The 19,422-nt window shown below is 52.3% G+C and overlaps 1 protein-coding gene across 1 annotated transcript in view; it reads right to left on the bottom strand.

Moving 5' to 3' along the window:
• Positions 1 to 13,614: 13,614 nt before the first annotated feature.
• The window catches only part of GALNT9 (polypeptide N-acetylgalactosaminyltransferase 9), a 118,370-nt gene continuing 112,562 nt past the window's right edge, over positions 13,615 to 19,422 (bottom strand). Inside the window, exons 10-11 of the mRNA XM_065904837.1 lie at positions 14,910 to 15,077; positions 13,615 to 13,761 (exon numbers count right to left, since the gene is read on the bottom strand). Of these exons, the coding sequence (XP_065760909.1) occupies positions 13,615 to 13,761; positions 14,910 to 15,077 (315 nt within the window). The remainder of the gene's footprint in view (positions 13,762 to 14,909; positions 15,078 to 19,422) is intronic.

A 19,422-nucleotide genomic window follows, 5' to 3' on the forward strand; every position in this document is an offset into this window, starting at 1 on the left:
GTGTGATCGTGAAATTATTGGTACCAAACCTGCTCCAGGGAAAGCCTGAGCCTCTGGACACCATATTTTTGCTAGCCAACTAGCAGACAACTTTATTTGATGTGTTTCTGTTTAAAGACACCTCATTTAACCGACATTGTTGACTCATAGCGGGGACCTTACAGTGCCCACAGCGCTGTGATCACGCCGGAACGAAGTTCGTCTAACACGCATCTTTTCAGTGACACGTCACAGCCTTTTTGTCCTTAGGACACTGGATGGCGCTTGAGCTCTGAGCTTAGGGCTGTTTTAAAGAGCAGAGCAACAAAACAGAAAAATGCCACACACACACACACACACACACACACACAAAAACCCAACCTTACATAGACATGAAAGGCACTTGCTTATAGCCTCAGAGCTAACACGTAATGGCTGTGTCAGCTGGTTCAGTGCCCGCCAGAAACACACCTGTGGGGCCAGTCATGTCACTCCTGCCCTGCCAATCTGAGTGACCACAGAAGCACCCACCTACTGAGGCTGGGGTTACAAATAGATTTAACAAGCAGGTGCATTCACAAATACAGAATCTGTGCATGATGTGGGTGGCTGCACAGTGGCAAACCTCGCAGTTACTAGCTGCACATTGACGGCGATGTTGTCGTCAGTGGAATCACAGAATTTCAATCTGCATCGTCACCACTGAAGAATTGCATCTTGGCGGCCGCTGGTCACCCACTCTCACACGTGTGGCTGCATCTTGATGTCTGAAGCGTGAATATAGCAGCATAGTCTATCCTCTCACACTGTGTTTATTTTTAATATTTTGACAACTGGCTGGATTCCAGTAGAATCGGTTTCCTCTGTAATCCTATGTATTTTATTTGATTTTGATACAAAACAGCTGTGCATCTTCCCCGAGTTTCCTCTCTTCCCAGGTGGAGACGATGTTCTGAGTGGACCTCATTCTTGTTCAGTCCCCGTGTGGACGCCCTTGGCCACCAGACCTGGGAGATCTGACTTCTGCGCTGCGCCCCTGGAGGCAGTGGACGTGTGCTGGCCCAGGGAGTAGGCAGGGAGTGGGGAGGAGTCAGGGTTGTGATGTGATGCTGTGATGCTGGCAGGCAGTGGGCAGGAGTTGGGGGTTTGGGTGGGGGCATCCATGATACAAGAAACGTCAGCTGAACTCTGGGGTTGCTGTGGGCACTGTCTCTGTCCTTCAGGTGCTGTGGGAGGGGAGCACGTCACCTCGTGCATTTCTGAGATGGGGTTACCTCTAATGGAGTGTATCAGTGTCCTGGGGCAGCTACACCAAGTGACCACAAACGTGCTGGCTTAAAACAGCAGGTGTTTATCTTATCACAGTCCTGGGCCAGAAGTCTGAGGCCCAGGTGTTGGCAGGGCTGGCTCCTCCTGGGGGCAGAGGAGAAACTGGTCCAGGACCGTCGCCCACTCCTGGAGCTGTCAGCACTCTTCATGTCCTGGGCGTGTGGCTATAGCACTTCAGCTCTGTCTCCATCTCTGCAAGGCTGTGTTCTCAGTGAGTGTCTGTGTCTCATCGCTTCTTTATAAGGACCCTGCGAGGGGATCAGAGCCCATCGATTCCTGGCTGACTGCATCTTAACTAATTACATCTACAAAGACCCCAGTCCCAAAGAAGGTCACCTTCTGAGGTTCCATGTGGACCCCATCTTGGGAGCACTGCTGATCCCAGCACAGGAAGTGACTGCCTCCCTGGCCCAAGTGTGTCCCAGGAAGGCATCCTGCCTGCCTGCTAAGTGGCCTCAGTTGTGTCTGACTCTTTGCAACCCTATGGACTGCAGCCCACCAGGCTTCTCTGTCCATGGGATTCTCCAGGCAAGAATACTGGAGTGGGTTGCCATGCCCTCCTTCAGGGCATCTTCCAGACCCAGGGATCAAACCCATGTCTCCTGCAGCTCCTGCATTGCAGGCAGATTCTTCACTGCTGAGCCACGAGGAAAGCCCATAGATAGGCATTGTTCCCACCTAAATTGCCCAGAACGAGTTGGCTGTGTGGTGCTTCCCTCTGCACCCGTGGGCTCCTGCTGGCTCAGGCCACCTCCATGCCCATTTGATGCTTCTATAGCCTGTGTTTTCTGAGCCAAATTCAACTCGGGGGAGTTGGTGGTGGCCCCACTTCTGTCTCCATGTTTTCCCTGCTGGGATGGCTTCCATTCTCCATCCACTGTTCTGGGGAGGGGACCTGGGGTGCTGCTAGAGACTGGACCTGTCGTGGTCTTGGGACACCTTGGGCAAAGGAAGACCAAGCCTGAAAGTTAAGGTAAGTCCTCGTCCCCAAGAATGGTTTCTACCTGTGGTCAGGCTATGACTTCCGGCAGCTTGCGAGAAATTATCAGAAGAGAGGGAAACCAGGCTCCAGGGTGGGTGTCCACGGGGGTATTTAAGAGCTCAACCTCCTACCTTACATTTTACCCCCCACTTGCTGCAACCTCCCAGAGCTCTGCCCTCCCACCCAGGGTGCCAGGCTTGCAGGATCTGTCCACCCAACTTGGCTTCTCATCACTGTGCTGGGATGTGTCTCCCGCCCTGGCCTCTCTGATCCTTGCTCTCCCTGGGGTCTTGCTTTCCAGGGCCAATGGTGCTGTGGGTATCAACAGCCAGCACCCCAGCCTTCTTCCCAGTTCTGCCAGGACAGTCCGTCTGCACGAGGCCGCAGCAGGGCGGTGTCAAATCTGTGTCTCACACAGGGGAGGACTGCGTCAGGGTGGGCAAATCCGGGGGATTTGGGGTTTGGGGCCTTGTCTGCCCTCTGAGTTCTGCAGGACAGTTTATCTCTGAGTGCAAACACCCTGGCCTCTGCGCTCCCCCACGCATGGGGCTTGGCTGCCAGATGGCTCTGTCTGCCACAGAAGAAAGTTAAAGCAAAAACAAAGTTAAAGCATAGGTGTGTGATGTGAACTGTGTCTCCCACCCCCAAGATTCATTCCCTGGCATCTGCACTGGCAGCTTCCTCATGTGGAAGTAGGGCCTTTGTAGACGCCATCCAGGGAAAATGGGCAGGTGGGAGTGGGGGTCTCATCCATGGCTGTGTGTCCTCAGGAGGAGGGGGAGGGGCAGACACAGGAGTCAGATGCTGGCCTGAAAGAGTGGGGCAGTCAGGTGGGCAGAGTCCCCGGGGGCACCTGGGACGTGCCTCCTGAGGGCCCTGGGCACCCCTGGGGGTGATGGGCATTGGCAGCCAGCAGTGTGGTCCCACTTTATGCTCCCCTCTGGGCCTTGCGGCTGGAAGGCGTCTCTTGGGGTCCACTTCCCAAGGGTCAAGGAAGCAGGATTCTAAACTGTCCAGGAGACCTGTCCCTGCAACTAGGGGTCCTTGCACGCATACCGTGCAAGGACCTGAGTAACCCTCTTCCCTGCAGGAGGTCCCCATGCTCTCTGGAAGCTGTGGAAGGGGCTGTCTCAGCTTCTGGGGGTCTTTTCCCCATTGTCTACTCGGAGCCCCAGGACAAATGGTGTCCTTGCCTGCCCGGGTGGGGCAAGTTTGGGACCCTGTGCCAGAAGTCCCATGGACCTGGGGCAGTTTATGTCCTCATCTTTAGTCCTCTGCTGCCAAACACAGAAGACATTTTTCAAAGGTGATCGATTTTTCTCTTGCTCTTCCTGCTCAGTCATTTGTCTCCTTTGAAGCAATGTAGGTGAGAGATCCATGAACTACAGCTCAAAGCAGCAATGTTTTGAAGCAAAAGGGTCTGTGCTGGTCTGGATCTAGGAAGGGAAGGATGTTTCCTTTTCCAAGCCTCAGGGGTGCTTCAGGGTCCCTTCCCAGGTAGACAGCAAGGCCTCCGGATGCCATGGTGGGGGTGATGGAGGCAGTGTCCTGGTCCCCTGGTGGCTGAGAGCCACCCAGTAAAGCCACTCCAATGGGGATCTCTTATTTCCTTTTGGAGAACTTTGATGACCCTGGAAAATAGCAGACCTTGGGGCTTAGATTGCAAGGATCCACAGACCAGCTATACATCCCCCGAAGGCCGGTACACAGAAGGTGCTAACTCAGTGCCTGCCAGCTGGCCACCCGACCCCACTCCTGCCACCAGATGTGGATTAATAAAAGCTTGGCCCATATCTCATGCGACCTTTAGGCTCCTCATCCTGAATAGAGTTCAACAAAAGTAGACTTTTGTTGAGAAAGCACTCGTAATTCACCTGGTCAGGGAGGCCCTGCATCCTGTCCCCCAACTGTGGGGGGCCCAGTCATGTGCTAGGGGACTCCTGGTACCTTTGACTTCCCAGCATTTACTCCCCAACTACCCACTCTCAGCCAGGGTGCTCAGAACACATTCATTGAATAACTGAGCGAGTGAATAAATGAATGACTGGCTCAGGCAGGTGGAATTTCCCTTCAGTCATCATTGAAAGGGCATCTTGGCAGAGGCTTTGGGGTGCAGTGGATGTGTGGGGGACCAACCAAACTAATAGACTCTCTGTTCAATCATGTTTAGGGACCTTGGATAAGCATTAAATAAAGCCGAGGCCCTGGTGAGCAGGAAGGGAGGCCCCATGGGGACGTCAGGTAGCACCCTGCTGACTCTTAGTGAGTGTACTTGGGGGTGAGGTCCACCCTCGAGAGAAAGCCCTGGAGGGTGAGACCATAGCGCTGGCCCCTCTCCATGTCTACATTTGGCCAGGGGCCCAAGGACAGAGTGGGTACTGGGGGCCCCCTCATCCTGTTTCCCCTTTCAGGCCAGTCCCTCCCTCAGGGGTACTTGAGGACTATTAATGGCTGTGCCATGCTTATCTTCACACATTGGTGGGCAGTGCTTTATACAACTCTTACTGTTTATCTGATGGTCATTTCAGTTTTCCTCTTACTCCATCCACGGGCACACAGTTTCTCCCCCATAACATGCTTCCTTTTTTTTACATTTACTTATTTATTTAGCTTATTTTGTTTTTGGCTGTACTGGATCTTCATTGCAGCTTGAGGGCTTTTCTCTAGTAGCGACAAGTGGGGGCTCTTCTCTATTGTGGTGCATGGGCTTCTCATTGCAGTAGCTTCTTTTGTTGATCTAGGTGCAATGGCTTCAGTAAATTGTGGTGCATGGGCTTGGTTGTCCTGCAGCATGTGGAATCTTCCAGGACCAGGAATCGAACCTGTGTCCCCTGCACTGGCAGGCAGATTCTTAACCACTGGACCACCAAGGAAGCCCATGAAGCGATTTCTTCACTGGCACCTGGTTCTGTCCTGCTGTGGGTGGAACTGTACCCTCCTTGAAAAACACCCGTTGAAGCCCTAACCCTGAGGACCTCAGGCCATGAACTTATTTGGAGATGACGTCTTTACAGAGGTGATTAAGTTAAAGGGAGATCATTAATGTGGGCCCTGATCCAACAGGACTGGTGTCCTTATAAAAGGGGAGATTTGGACCCAGACACTCACACATGGAGAAGGCCACGTGCAGCAGAAGCAGAGATGGGGTGATGCTTCTACAGGCAGAGGGGTGCTGCCCATGGACCACCAGCACCTGGGGGAGGGGCAAGGACAGACCCTCTTGCACGGCCTCAGGAGGAGCCAGCCCTGCCGGCACCTCAATCTTGGAATTCTGGCTGCAGAGTTGAGAGACACATCTATCTGTTGCTGAAGGCACCCCCTCTGTGGCACTTCATCTGGCCGCCCCAGCAAACGTGTTCTCCTTCCGCAGGGCCTCCTTGTCTCCAAGACCTTTACCCATGAACCCTTCCTGGTTTCTCCTCCTGGTGACACTCACTCCTCAGTGCTGTCACCCAGTCTGATGTCTTGAGACATCCCTGATCCCAGCCCAGACCTCTCTCCCACACCAGACTCCATTGATGTCCTCAGTGAACCTTCCCCCGCCTTCACTGTCCCCAGACCCCCATCTTGGTTGATAGAAACTCCATCCATTCTAGGGCTTCTCTGGTGTCTCAGATGGCAAAGAATCCGCCCATAATGCAGGAGACCTTGGTTTGATACCTGGGTCGGGAAGATCCCCTGGAGGAGGAAATGGAAACCCACTCCAGTATTCCTTCCTGGAAAATCTCAGGAACAGAGAAGCCTGGTGGGCTGCAGTCCATGGGATCACAAAGAGTTGGACACAACTTAGAGACCAAACCACCACCACCACCATCCCTTCTAAGGCCAGATACCTGAATCAAAAGAGTTCTCTTCCACCCCCAAGTCCAATCCTGGTGGTCCCTGCCACTACAGACAGTGATGCTGCTCTGCCTGACCCCAGATGGCCCCATATCTCACCTGGAGGCCAAGGGCCTACAGGGCTGCCCTCTCTGACCGTTTCCACCCCTCTCCCCATGCCTGCCCCACCCCATGGCACTCGCCTTCTGGCTGCTCCTGCCCCAGGGCCTTTGCACAGGCTGTCCCAGCTGTTGTTTTCTCCATGAGGTTTCCCCCAATGACTCCTTAACGATTTCACCCCAGCCTCTCCCTCTTCTGTTGTGCTTTATTTTTCTCTCAGCACGTACCAGCTTCCGACAGGCACTTTGTCTACTGCTTATTTTACTGGCTCTGTGAAGGTGAGGCCCAGCTCCATGGCAGGGCAGGATTTTATTCTGTTCCATTCCCTGCAGAGTCCTCAGCACCAGGGATAATGCCCAGCAAGCAGAAGGTGTTGAATACCTTAATAAATGAAAGAGTAGATTATCGTTCACAGCAGACACATTTCTTGGCAGAAAATTAATGCATACAGACAAGAAAAAGAAGCAAATAAAAACTCAAAACCACCATGGATAAGAGTTATTTCTTTTTTCCTAATCCTCAAGGCAAACTTTGGGGCAGGTAATACTTCTCCTTTTCAGGTTCAGACAGGGAAAGAAATTGACCAAAACCACACAGCAAATAGAATCCAGGTGCGTCTGCTCCTGGCATTCCCTCCCTAGGACACAGGGCTGATTCCCAAAGGTCCCACAGACCCCAGAACCACCCCTGTATTTATTTGTCAACGTTGCTTCCCTCTTAGCTAAATTTTGCTCATGAACAAGGACAAGATGCTTCTCTTGGATTCTCAGATGTCCATCCCTTGTGTCTGTTGGGTCCCTGGCCAGCCCTTGCCAGGCCTGCATCCCTGCCCCGCTGTGGGCTGCTGCTCCCACCTACTCCCAAGTGTTGTGGGCTGCCTGCTCCCCTGCCTCTCTCCTGGGGACCCCACCCCCTGGGCCCAATCCCACTGCAGTTTGCTCCCTCAGGGTCACTCACCCAGTCTGAGCCATAAATGAAGATTCAGAGGAGTGATGAATATTTTTATTAGACAAAATTAAATTCTGGTACACATCATCTCTATCAAGAGCGGAGGAAAGAAAAAAAAAAAAAACCCTGCACGTCCACTGTTTTCCACCAGAAGCATCTGCTTATTAATGGTCTTTCCCAGAAACCCATTTATTAGGTTGGGTTACAAATGAACCGTTTTAAACAAATGATGTGGATTTTTCCGAGTTTGCTGCAGAGCCAATTAATAATTGAATTAATGAAAGAAGTGGGCCTGCTATTAGGTTTTATTAAATGCTATTTGTTGCATCTTTGTCATTTAAAACACGACTGTTGTTTAAAAAAGAAAAAAAAAATCCACTAGGCAGCTGGGCAGAGTGGAAGGAGCAGAGGCTTGGAGTCAGCGGGTCTCAGTGGGACCCCCACCTGCTTCAGCAAAGTGTGTGCTTGTGCCAGCTCACTTCACCCCTCGGGCCTCTGTTGCCCCATCTGAGAAATGGGCAGAGAAGTTCTCAGGGCTACTTGGGGTTATTTCAAGAATTAAGTGGGTTGGGACTTCCCTGGAGGTCCAGTGGTTAAAGAATCTGCCTGCCAACGCAGGGGACATGGGTTCAATCCCTGGTCCGGGAAGATTCCACAGGCCAGAGGGCAATTAAGCCCTCGTGCCTCAACTACTGAAGCCCGCGTGCCTAGAGCTGGTGCTCTGCTACTATAGAGGCCACCACAATGAGAAGCCTGAGCACCACAGTGAAGAGTCGCCCCCTCTGGCCGCAACCAGAGAAAGGCCACTCACACCAACAAAGAGCCCTTGTGCAGCAACAAAGACCCACTGCAGCCGTAAATAAACACACAAATAACCCACTGATTGTTAAAAAAAAAAAGAGAGAATTAAGTGGAATTAAAATCGGGCATTTAAAACATATTTCTCCCTCCCTTGCTCCCTCCCTTCCTCCTCCCTCCCCCTCTTCCTTCTGAGAATGGTCACCAGCACTTTCCCCAAGTGGACAGGGTGGGAAATCACATAGCAATAGTTCCTCTTCATTCCATGTGTCTGTCCTAGTCCTGGTCATGAGACGGAGAAGACTCCTCATCAGGGGCGTGGGGAGAACACAGTAAGGGTGTATTGGGCAGAGCCTACTTGCAAGCCCTGTGACACTTGACCTGGTTTGCAGCCTGGCCAATTTCCATTTAGAAATACCCCCCACCGGGGGCTATTTCCAGCTACCAACCAGCCCTCTGGGAGCATGGAGTTGAAAAGAGGGAGCTCCCCTTAAAAAACTGGAAATAGAACTGCCACATGACCCAGTAATTCCACTCTTGGGCATTCACACCGAGGAAGCCAGATCTGAAAGAGACACGTGCACCCCAATGTTCATTGCAGCACTGTTTATAATAGCCAGGACATGGAAGCAACCTAGATGCCCATCAGCAAACGAATGGATAAAAAAGCTATGGTACATATACACAATGGAATATTACTCAGCCATTAAAAAGAATTCCTTTGAATCAGTTCTAATGAGATGGATGAAACTGGAGCCCATTATACAGAGTGAAGTAAGCCAGAAAGATAAAGCCCAATACAGTATACTAACGCATATATATGGAATTTAAAAAGATGGTAACGATAACCCTATATGTAGGACAGAAAAAGAGACACAGATGTACAGAACAGACTTTTGGACTCTGTGGGAGAAGGCGAGGGTGGGATGATCTGAAAGAATAGCATTGAACATGTATATTATCAAGTGTGAAACAGATCGCCAGCCCAGGTTGGATGCATGAGACAAGTGCTCAGGGCTGGTGCACTGGGAAGACCCAGAGGGATCGGGATGGGGAGGGATGTGGGAGGGGGGATCGGGATGGGGAATACACGTAAATCCATGGCTGATTCATGTCAATGTATGGCAAAAACCACTACAATATTGTAATTAGCCTCCAACTAATAAAAATAAATGAATAAAGAAAAGAGGGAGCTCCCCACCATCCCCATCACACAGATTTGTAGACACAATAATCTCAGAAGCACAGAGTGTAATAAAATAGAGTAAATCATTAGGAAGTGCTGAGTTTTGAGTATTTATTGCCTTTGCTTTTATTATAATTGATTGAGTTGTAAGTAGTTTATTTTTAGTAATAGCCATGTTTGGACTCCAAGGAGATCAAACCAATCTATCCTAAAGGAAATCAGCCCTGAATATTCATTGGAATGACTGATGCTGAAGCTCCAATACTTTGGCTACCTGATTTGAAGAGCCCACTCACTGGAAAAGACCCTGGTGCTGGGAAAGATTGCAGGCAGGAGGAAAAGGGGTTGGCAGAGGATGAGAAGGTTAGATAACATCACCAACTCAATGGATGTGAATTTGAGCAAACTCTAGGAGATAGTGAAGGACAGGGGAAACCTGATGTGCTGCAGTCCATGGTCTCGCAGTCAGACATGACTTAGCAACTGAACAACAACAATGTTTCCCAATTGGTGCACAAAATTTCTGAGAATTTCAAAACTGACTCTTGCCAGCTACAGCGGTCCAGTTTCAAGTGAAGCTGGAGGGGATAAAGCAAGCCTGAAGTCATCAAGGGTACTGTTCCGTGAGCCTCTGGTGCCCAGTCCTGGCCCTGTGATGGGGAGGGGGATGTCCTGGGCACTCTGGAAAGAAGGGTGACCCTCTGGCCCACCTTGCACTTGTCAGAGTCAGGAATCCTGTCCTGTTGAAATGACCTGTGGCCACCACCTTCGGGTCTGTTCTCGGACCCTCCTTCTGCCCTTACATCCCTGCTCTGCTTCACAGAGAGGTCTGTATCCCATGATTCCTTGTCCTTCAGCTCCACATAGTTTCAGCTGAAAGGAAATGTTGGAAAATTGGAGGGTGGAGAGAAGCCAGGGTGCTTCCATCCCCATCTCTGGTTTTAGGAGCATTTCTGGAAGTGCCATGTCTCTTCCATCCCTCTTTCTAGAGTCCCAGTCCTCACAAGGGGCCCCAACTCCTGGCTCCAGTAACACTGCCCTCTCTTGGGTCCCTTCAACCCATGGAAGATGAGTCCCTGGGATGCCTCAGCCCTTTTGTAACTTGTGTGATCAGTTCCTTGTGTTGAATTCCCTTTGTTTGAGAGATGCGATGCATGCTGGTAATCATTGGGGTGATCTCAACTATGGGCTGATGGTTAAAAGGGGTAGAGGGTTTGGGGGGCTGGGTGGGCTTCAGTACAGTCCATGGATGACGTTAGTGGCTACTCTGAACCCAGGATTACAGAGGGGGACGATGAAAGCGCATGTCACCATGAATTAGAAAGCTCTGTGAACTTGGCCCCAGACAAGCATATGCCTGGAGTGCAGAAAGGGTCTCGACTGGCAGGGACATCCCACCAGCCATGACCAAGTGTCGACCACAAAACTGCAGAGACCATTCCCAGTGGCTCCACCACGTGATTGGCCCCACGTGGCAGCCTGGGAATCATGGTCCATCTTCAACTCTCTTTCCAACTGACTTTGGGGAGGGGCTCTTAGCATGGAGTTATCCCCTGGATTCTATGGCAGTTTTTCTGGAAAAGGGCCAGCTTCATGAGGGATTCATGTGCTCAGGAAGCAGGTAAGGACTGGAGGCAACAGAAATAAGAGTGCTGTCTGGCTGTGTATTAGGAAGAAGGATGCTAGATTCAGTCTTGGTTCTGATAGACAGCAGCCTTTAAGTAGGAGAGCATGGATGGCGCTGGGCAGTTGTGGGCTGACCTGACTTGGTCCTGCTGCCCGTGAACCCACTACTGTCCCGCCCAGTCAATACCTTCATCCTCACGTGTCCTGGGGGCAGGCAGGACCCTGACAGAAAGAGCAGGCTTTCAAAACACAGGAACTCCCCGCCTCCCAAGAGGATGAGAGGTTTGTCAAGATGCTGAGAGGCAATTTTCCAGGTGTCAGGCTTCTGTGGCATCCTGTGTGGGCTGCAAACCACCCAGCTTTGACGGGACTGGCAATTTGCCTAATGAATTGTAACATGAGCGAGGTTTATAAGTTCGAGCCTGTGATGTTTTCTGTTTTAAAGCATAGGCAATACATTTGGCATGCTAATGACTGCTACCTGTTGGAACTTCACTTGGGAATCTTCTGAATTCTTGCAGTCCAGTCCCTGGCTAGTGACTGTTTCGTTTTGAAGTCTTTATTTAGTTTGTTACAATATTGTTTCTGGTTTAGTTTTTTTTTTTTTTAATGTTTTGTTTTCTCAACCATGTGGGATCTTTTCTCTAGTTGTGGCACACGGGCTCAGTAGTTGTCGTGCACAGGCTTAGTTCCCCAGACAGGCATCAAACCCTCTTTCTCTGCATTAGATGGTGGACTCAATCACTGGACCACCAGGGAAGTTACCTTTGAACTATTTTGCAGATACTGAAACCCCCACTAGTTAGGAGAAGTTAACTACATTACCTCACCACCAACCAACCAGAAGAATGTCCACCAGTTGATCACATATCCCACAACCCCCCTCTCTCACCCCATCTTTAAGAATCTTTCCCTGAAAGTCATTGGGAGTTTGCGTCTTTTGAGCACGAACTTCCCAGACTCCTTGCCTGGTGCCTGTACTTTCCTTCACCACAAACCCGGGTGAGTACATTGGCTTCACTGTGTGTGCAGGCGAGTGGACCCAAGTTTTCTTCAGTAACACTTTTGCTTCTTTCCTCTCTTTCGGAAGCTCACCTTTAGGGAAAACTACCCCGCCTGTCCCGGCAACAGGATATGAGATCCCTGGCACTGGTGGAAGTGACTTTTCCTCTCCTAGGAAGAGGCAGTGCTGGGAGGCAGGGAGCAAGATGAGGGAACACAGGAGGCAAGGGGGAAGGGCCACTCTCCCACTTCTGGGAGGACAGACTACCTGGCTACACTTCAAGTTCTCCCCAGCTTAAACCCTTGTTGTTTGAGATCCCTGCCACCCTGCCTTCCAGGTTACTCTGTAAGGATGGGGAGGAGGGCTTCCACGGTGACTCAGTGGTAAAGAATCTGCAAGCTAATGCAGGAGACACAGGTTCAATCCCTGGTCCAGGAAGATCCCACATGCCGTGGAGCAACTAAGTCTTTTAGAGCCCATGCTCTGCAACAAGAGAAGCCACTGCAATAAGAAGCCAGCACACCACAACTGGAGAGTAACCCCTGCTCGCTGCAACTAGAGAAAAGCCCATGTAGCAATGAGGACCCAGCATAGCCAAAAATAAATGAATAAATAAAAACAAAAGAAAAAAATGGGGAGAAACTAGGAAGTTACTGATGGTGCCCACAACTTCCATCCCCAGGAGACCCTCTGTGTGGGAGGAGACAGTTGGTTGGCTTTCAGCAGCTTGGCATCTCATCTGCTGTTCATTTCCACTGCTGGGTGACCTAAGCCTGCCCTGGGGCCCCTCACCAATGCATAGCTGAAGACTTTCATCATTGGGAAGGAGGGAGCAGCTAGGATTGGACTGTTGCTTGGCACTGGGCCTGATGGCGGAAAGAAACAGCCAGAACTTTTTGTCCAACTTCCCTCCCAGTGTCCTGCAGTTCTAAGCGCAATCATGAAGCATCCTCTTGCCCAAGAGAGCATCTTGGAGGCCCTAGGAGAGCCCTGGTGGGGGGTGTGCTGCTTCTCAGCTCCGGCCTTGGAGCGTGAAAGCCGTGGACAATACATGAACAGAGGGGTGTGGCCATGTACCAATAAAACTTTATTTATAAAAATAGGCAAGGGGCCTTGGGTTATTGTTTGCTGACCCCTGCCTTAGACTAACACGAGAAGGCGCCTGGCCCTGGGTTAGCAGCTAGAACAGGGGTCCCTCCCCGGACTGCCGACCAACTCCTGTGGACGAGACGTCAGGTCTGTATGTTTAATCACTCTTTCCTGGACCAAAGCAGTCACAGCCGCCTCCTCACCCGGCGCTGCCCTTGGGGTTGTCTTTGATGTCACCGCAGCTGCTGCTGCCCCGCTCCCCTCACCAGCCAGGGTTTAGGTGGAGACACTCACAGGGGCAGCCCCACCCAGGGCTGGAGACATCGGGAGCTCAGAGTTCACAGGGGGCTATTTCTGCCTGGGGGATGGACAGGGGCTCAGCACATGCAGAAGAAGTGGCCGCAGGCGGCTGGACAGGAATACCGTAGAAAAGGCACGTGATTTGGAGCTGGAGTTGGCTGTCAGCGGACGCGCTCAGGCAGAGCCACCAGCTGAGGAGGGTCCGCGCTCCTGGAGGAGAGGCTGGTCCTGGCATCAGCCTCCAGAGCACAGGGAGGTCCCTGGGTCCCAGGTGACAGGGCCTGCCAGCAGTCATGGAGAAGTCAGTACCCAAGGTGGTGCAGGCCCGACCAAGGCCCTCTGGGTTCGAGTGGTGGATTGAGTGGGGGGGGGCCCACACTTGCCCCAGGTCCTTGGAGTCTTCATTGGGGTGGGGGCACAGGGTGAGGCTGGGGGTCAGTGCCGCCCTGGCTTGATCCAGTTTCTGATGGTCCATTTCTGTCCTGAGCACCTCTGCACCACCAGGCGGAGCCCGAAGTTGGCATCCTTGGACATCTCCACCTCCAGGCACCGGCCCGTGTCTCTGCTCACAATGGGGCCGCCCTGCGAGGGAGGGAGACCCAGTGAGCCCACGGGTCCCATCCCAAGAGCTTCCTGGGAGTGGGGTGATGCCAAGGCCACCTGAGGGTCTGGGTCCTGCCTCTCCCCAGTCCTCTGTCTCCCATTCCTCTGTCCCCGCTGACCATCTGCTCTCCAATACTGCCTCCCAACAGTCACTTCCCTTCTCCTGGGGTCCCAGGAATGATCAAGACAATGGACTCCAAGGCCCTTGAGATGGGCGTTCCCCCCATATGCCTCCCTGACCCCTGGCAGGTCCAATATGCCCATTGGTCACCTCTGCAGGCCCTCTGATCCTTTGAACATCAAGGGCTCTGGCCCAAACATGAGGATCCCAGGCTCATATCCTGTTCTCATTCCTCCAGACAGGTCCTTCCCATGCACTCTGGACCTCACTGTCCTGGCCCCAAACCCAGTCTCCTGGGGACTCTAATCTCGTTGACTCTACATGACAAGGTGACACCTCGTCCCTGCTGTACCTGGGAGCCCCCAGACAGCACTCTGCACACGTCTGTCCCAGGGTCTCCTGCTTGGGAGGAGTTGGGTCAATCTCAACAAATCTCTGGGGCTTCCCAGGTAGCAGTAGTGGTAACAAATCCGCCTGACAATGCAAGAGATGTAAGAGAAGCAGAAGCAGGTTGGATCCCTGGGTTGGGAAGATCCCCTGGAGGAGGGCAAGGCAACCCACTCCAGTATTCTTGCCTGAAGAATCCCATGGACAGGGGAGCCTGGCAGGCTACATAGACCATGGGATCGCAAAGAGTTGATAGGACTGAAGCAACTTAGCATGCATGGCCACAACAAATCTCTGGGCAAGTCCAGCGTGGTCCCACTCAATCAGCAGCAGGGGCAGTCAGACCCCACCCCTTCTGTCTAAACCTTTCCCCCACCCCCAGGAGGCTGGAGGAGTCCGCAGTGTGGGGCAGCGAGGCCCTGAGGAGGCAGCCAGGGCGCTGGGACCAGCCCAGCCCTTCCTTGACCGTGACTGCGAGCAGATCCCCTAACGTCTATGGAGGGGGTTCATGTGGGAACAGCTGATCCAGCCCCCCTGGGCCTTGAAGTTCGGCCCCCGCTGCCCTCAGCTCCCCCCACGGGCTGGCCCAGAGACCCCGGGGTCCCAGCAGCCCTCTGACCTGGGTAAAGTCCCACAGCCGCTGCGTGGGCCGGGCCACATCCTCGCACTTCTTCAGGGCTGGCGTGCGGCCCCTGCCGTCATCCACCAGGCACTTGGAGTCAGGCAGGAAGGCGGTGGAGCCCAGGGGGCCCAGCTGCAGCAGGCCCTCGGCGCTGTACCGCACCAGCTGGGGAGAGGCCATTAGAGCGGGGTGCGCGGGCACGGTGGGTGACGGTGCGCAGCGCTGGGCCCGAGGCCCTGAAGGGGGTGGGCGGGGCGTCGTGGGCAGGGCGGGGCTTTGTGGGCGGGGCTTTGTGGGCGGGGCCAGCCCAGTCACCAGGGCCAACCTTCCGGGGGAAGGACTGGCCCTCCAAGGAGATCGCTTAGCCCCGGCATGCAGAGGAGGCTGTATCTGGTGGACCCAAGCCCCCAGCCCCATTCCTTCTGCAAATCCCCCCAGGAGGACCGCGTCGGACCCCTTCCCCTGAGCTCTACGCAGACCCCACCCTCCGGGGAGCCGGCGCCTCAGCCTCGGAGGAAGAGGGTTCCACGCTTGCGCAGGCCACCGGTCTCCCTTTGAACCAGAGCAGCCTCAAGTTTACGATCCCAGGTCACGTTATTTGCCAAATACCAGATAAGCAACATTTGTGCGCTAATGAGGAAACCAGTGCTCCAGATTCCTCCGCGCCTGGGCTGTGTGGCTTTGGACAAGTCACGTCACCTCTCTGTGCCTCGGTTTCCTGATTTGTGAGCAGATAATGCCAATGCCTGCCTGGCGGGGCTGCCGTGAGGACCCTAGGGCCCCGCACGCTGAGCGCGCTGAGCACACAGGGGTCACTGTGCTTCTCGCCTTTCTCCTGTTTGCTTTCGGATAAGAGCGCGCGCACACATACACGCACAAACACACTGCTATTTTCCAGTACAATCTGATAGAACACCACCTCCCCTGCACCTTCACTTGGCCCTGCGACCCTGACACCCCCGTCAAGCGTGGGGCCCACATTTTCTACCCAGTCCTCCTGTGGGGGATGGAGGCGGGGCGTGTGAACATCGCAGAAATCGTGCCACCGACTCTGGGGCAAGGTGTCACACTCAGGACACCTCCCGCATCTCCTTGTATGGGAGCTGATGGCTGCTCTGCAGTGAGGAGCCTGGGGCAACCTGGCCAGGTGGGGGTGGAGGCTACGTGGGGAGGGCCGGAGACCCCAGAGCAGCCAGCTGAGGCAGCTCAGAGGGGACCTCACCAGCCTGCCGGGTGGCCTGGGTGATGCTGTGCAGATGAGGGGCCCTGCTGCAGATTTATGAGCAAAGTGGTCCTTTCAGGTCATTTTGTCTGGGGACAGGTGATCACGGATATGCTCATGCCCCTTCTCTGTTAACTTTCTGACTCTGAGGTTTGAATCTGGGACCTGCAGCCTATGAAATGTCCAGCATGAGCTCCAGGTGGGCTGCCTGTAGCTTCAGCCTTGCAGGTAAGGACTCAGTGGAGCCAGGCATGGTCAGTGCTCAGGAGGGCCAGCAGGGTGGGTGAAGCTGGTGGCCCATCCCTGTGCCCGTGGAGGACTGGACAGCCAGAGGGTCTGGTCAGAAGGCTGCTCTGCACTAAGGAGGAGTCTCCGCTCCTGTGCCTCTGGCCAGCGGCTCCCCTGGCCCTTCCTCAGACACCCAGCCGGGGTGGGGGTGGGGCAAACCAGGCTGAGAAGGGCATGGGCGACTGTAGGGCATCGCTGCTGGCTTGTGGGGAAGCCACATACTTTTTAGAGATGCATCCTCAGGAAGCATCGACTCTGGGATATCACCCTCAGATTACTTGGGCTCTCCAGAGCTGGTGGGTCACAATGTCCCAGTGGAAGGGATGGGGGAGAGGATTTCAATAATCCAGGCTTGTGTGTGAATGGGCCAGTCATTGAGCACTGGCGGGGAGTGGGTTAAGTGATGTTTATCAAACTGCCAGTCAGGCAAGAATTAGGCACCTACTGTGTGCTCAATATGGTGCTGGGTATAATGTGACTGAAGTTGCCAGACAGGAGTCCAAAAGCTCAGAGTCCAGTCTAGGACAACAAAAGGTTCACAGGCACTTGTCTTGGTCCACTGAGGACTGAAGTCAACTTACAAAAACAAACAACAAAAAAAAACAAGCCCTGCAATATAATAAAACAAAGTACTGAAGAAATAAAGTCAAGGGGAAAATGGGGAGAAGAAAAATATGTTATTCCAGGAAGCAGCATAGTAAACAGACTGTATGAAAATGGGCAGGTAATTAGCTGCTAAACGAGGAGACTCAGAAGAGAAGAGGGGCTTCCCAGGTAGCTCAGTACATGAGACACAGGAGATGTGGATTTGATTCCCCGGTCAGAAAGATCCCCTGGAGGAGGAAATAGCAGCCCACTCCAGTATTCTGGCCTGGAATATCCCATGGACAGAGGAACCTGGTGGGCTACAGTCCATAAGACTGCAAAGAATCAGACAAAACTGAGTGACTGAGCATGCACCTGACATTTGCAGAGGTGAAAAGATTCAATGTCTGCAATGTGCTTTAAAATGACTCAGAAAAAAGTAGATGATGCAAACACAGCCCAATCTGAACACCGTCACATCGGATCAGGGGTGGGAAACCATGTCTGTGAAGGGCAGGGAAAAAGCAAACGTGCTCTGTGGACACTGTCACATGTCCTTTCTCCTCTTTTCCCTCCATAAACCTTTAAAAAACTAAAAACCATTCTTTGACTGGCAGGCTGCTGTTTGCTGATCCCATAAGTGTGTGGTTGGTCATCTTAAGACTTTTCTACTTTTCTGGATGTTTGAAAATTTTCAGAATAAAACCTGACGAGTTAAAGGAAGGGCTTCTAAACAACCCCGAGGCTATCGAGTCCATCCCAGGAGGGGTCCCGTGCCTATGTGGAGGTGGACGCACTTGCCCTATGTCCTTCTCAGGCACACTGGTCAAACCAGCACGGTGGACAGAAGACAGAGGGTTGGGCCCTACCATGAAGGATCCATGCATTCATCTGTGTCCACTAGCTGAAGACTGTTGACTAGCCATCTACAGGTGTGAAGATTTGGGTCCAAGACTGGATTTCTTTATGGCCATTGTTAGAGGCTGTATATTGTCATACTGCTTATTTAACTTATATGCAGAGTACATCATGCAAAATGCTGGGCTGGGTGAAGCACAAGCTGGAATCAAGGTTTCCAGGAGAAATACCAACAACCTCAGATATGCAGATGACACCACCTTTATGGCAGAAAACAAAAAGGAACTAAAGAGCCTCTTGATGGAAGTGAAAGAGGAGAATGAAAAAGCTGGCTTAAACTCAACATTCAAAAAATGAAGATCATGGCATTCAGTCCCATCACTTCACAGCAAATAGATGGGGAAAGAATGGAAACAGTGACAGACTGTTTTTTTCCTTGGGTTCCAAAATCACTTCAGATGGTGACTGCAGCCATGAAATTAAAAGACACTTGCTCCGTGGAAGAAAAGCTATGACAAACCCAGATAACATATTGAAAAGCAGAGACAGGGACTTCCCTGATGGACCCGTGGCTAAGACTCCGAGTTCCCAATGCAGGGGTCTGGGTTTGATCCCTGGTCAGGGAACGAGATCCCACATGTCTCATCTAAGACCTGATGCAGCCAAATAAATACATATTAGAAACAAAAAGAAAATTAGAGACACTATTTTGCTGACAAAGGTCCATCTAGTCAAAACTATGGTTTTTCCAGTGGTCATGTATGGATGTGAGAGTTGGACCATAAGAAAGGCTGAGTGCTGAAGGATTGATGCTTTTGAACTGTGGTATTGGAGAAGACTCTTGAGAGTCCTTTGGACTACAAGGAGATTAAACCAATCCTAAAGGAAATCAATCCTGAATATTCACTAGAAGAACTGATGCTGAAGCTGAAGCTCCAATACTTTGGCCACCTGATGCAAACAGCTGGCTCATTAGAAAAGATCCTGACGCTGGGAAACATTGAAGGCAGGAAGAGAAGGGGATGACAAAGGACAAGATGGTTGGATGGTATCATCAACTCACTGGACATGAGTTTGAGCAAGCTGTGGGAGATGGTGAAGGACAGGGATGCCTGGCATGTTGCAATCCATGGGGTCGAAGAGTTGCACACGACTGAGTGACTGAACAATTGTCATAGTCTGAACTGTCCCCCCCCCCCCAAAGTCATGTTGAAGTCCTAACCCCTCAGTACCTGTGGATATGACCTCATTTGGAAACATGGTCATTGCCGAAGCACTCTAGGGAAGATGAGGTCACACTGGGCTTGTTGTTGTGGGTTAGTTGCTAGGTGTTGTCAGACTCTTCACCCCCATGTACTATATCCCATCAGGCTCCTCTGTCCATGCGATTTCCCAGGCAAGAATACTCGACTGGGTTGCCATTTCCTTCTCCAGGGGATCTTCCTGACCCAGGAATCGAACCTGGGTCTGCTGCATTGGCAGGTGAATTCTTTACTACTGAACCACCTGGGAAGCCCCATACTGGGTTAGGGTGGCTCTAATCCAACATGACTGGTG

This window comes from Muntiacus reevesi, chromosome 13 (genome assembly GCF_963930625.1).
Source record: "Muntiacus reevesi chromosome 13, mMunRee1.1, whole genome shotgun sequence".
Taxonomy (NCBI): Eukaryota; Metazoa; Chordata; class Mammalia; order Artiodactyla; family Cervidae; genus Muntiacus; species Muntiacus reevesi.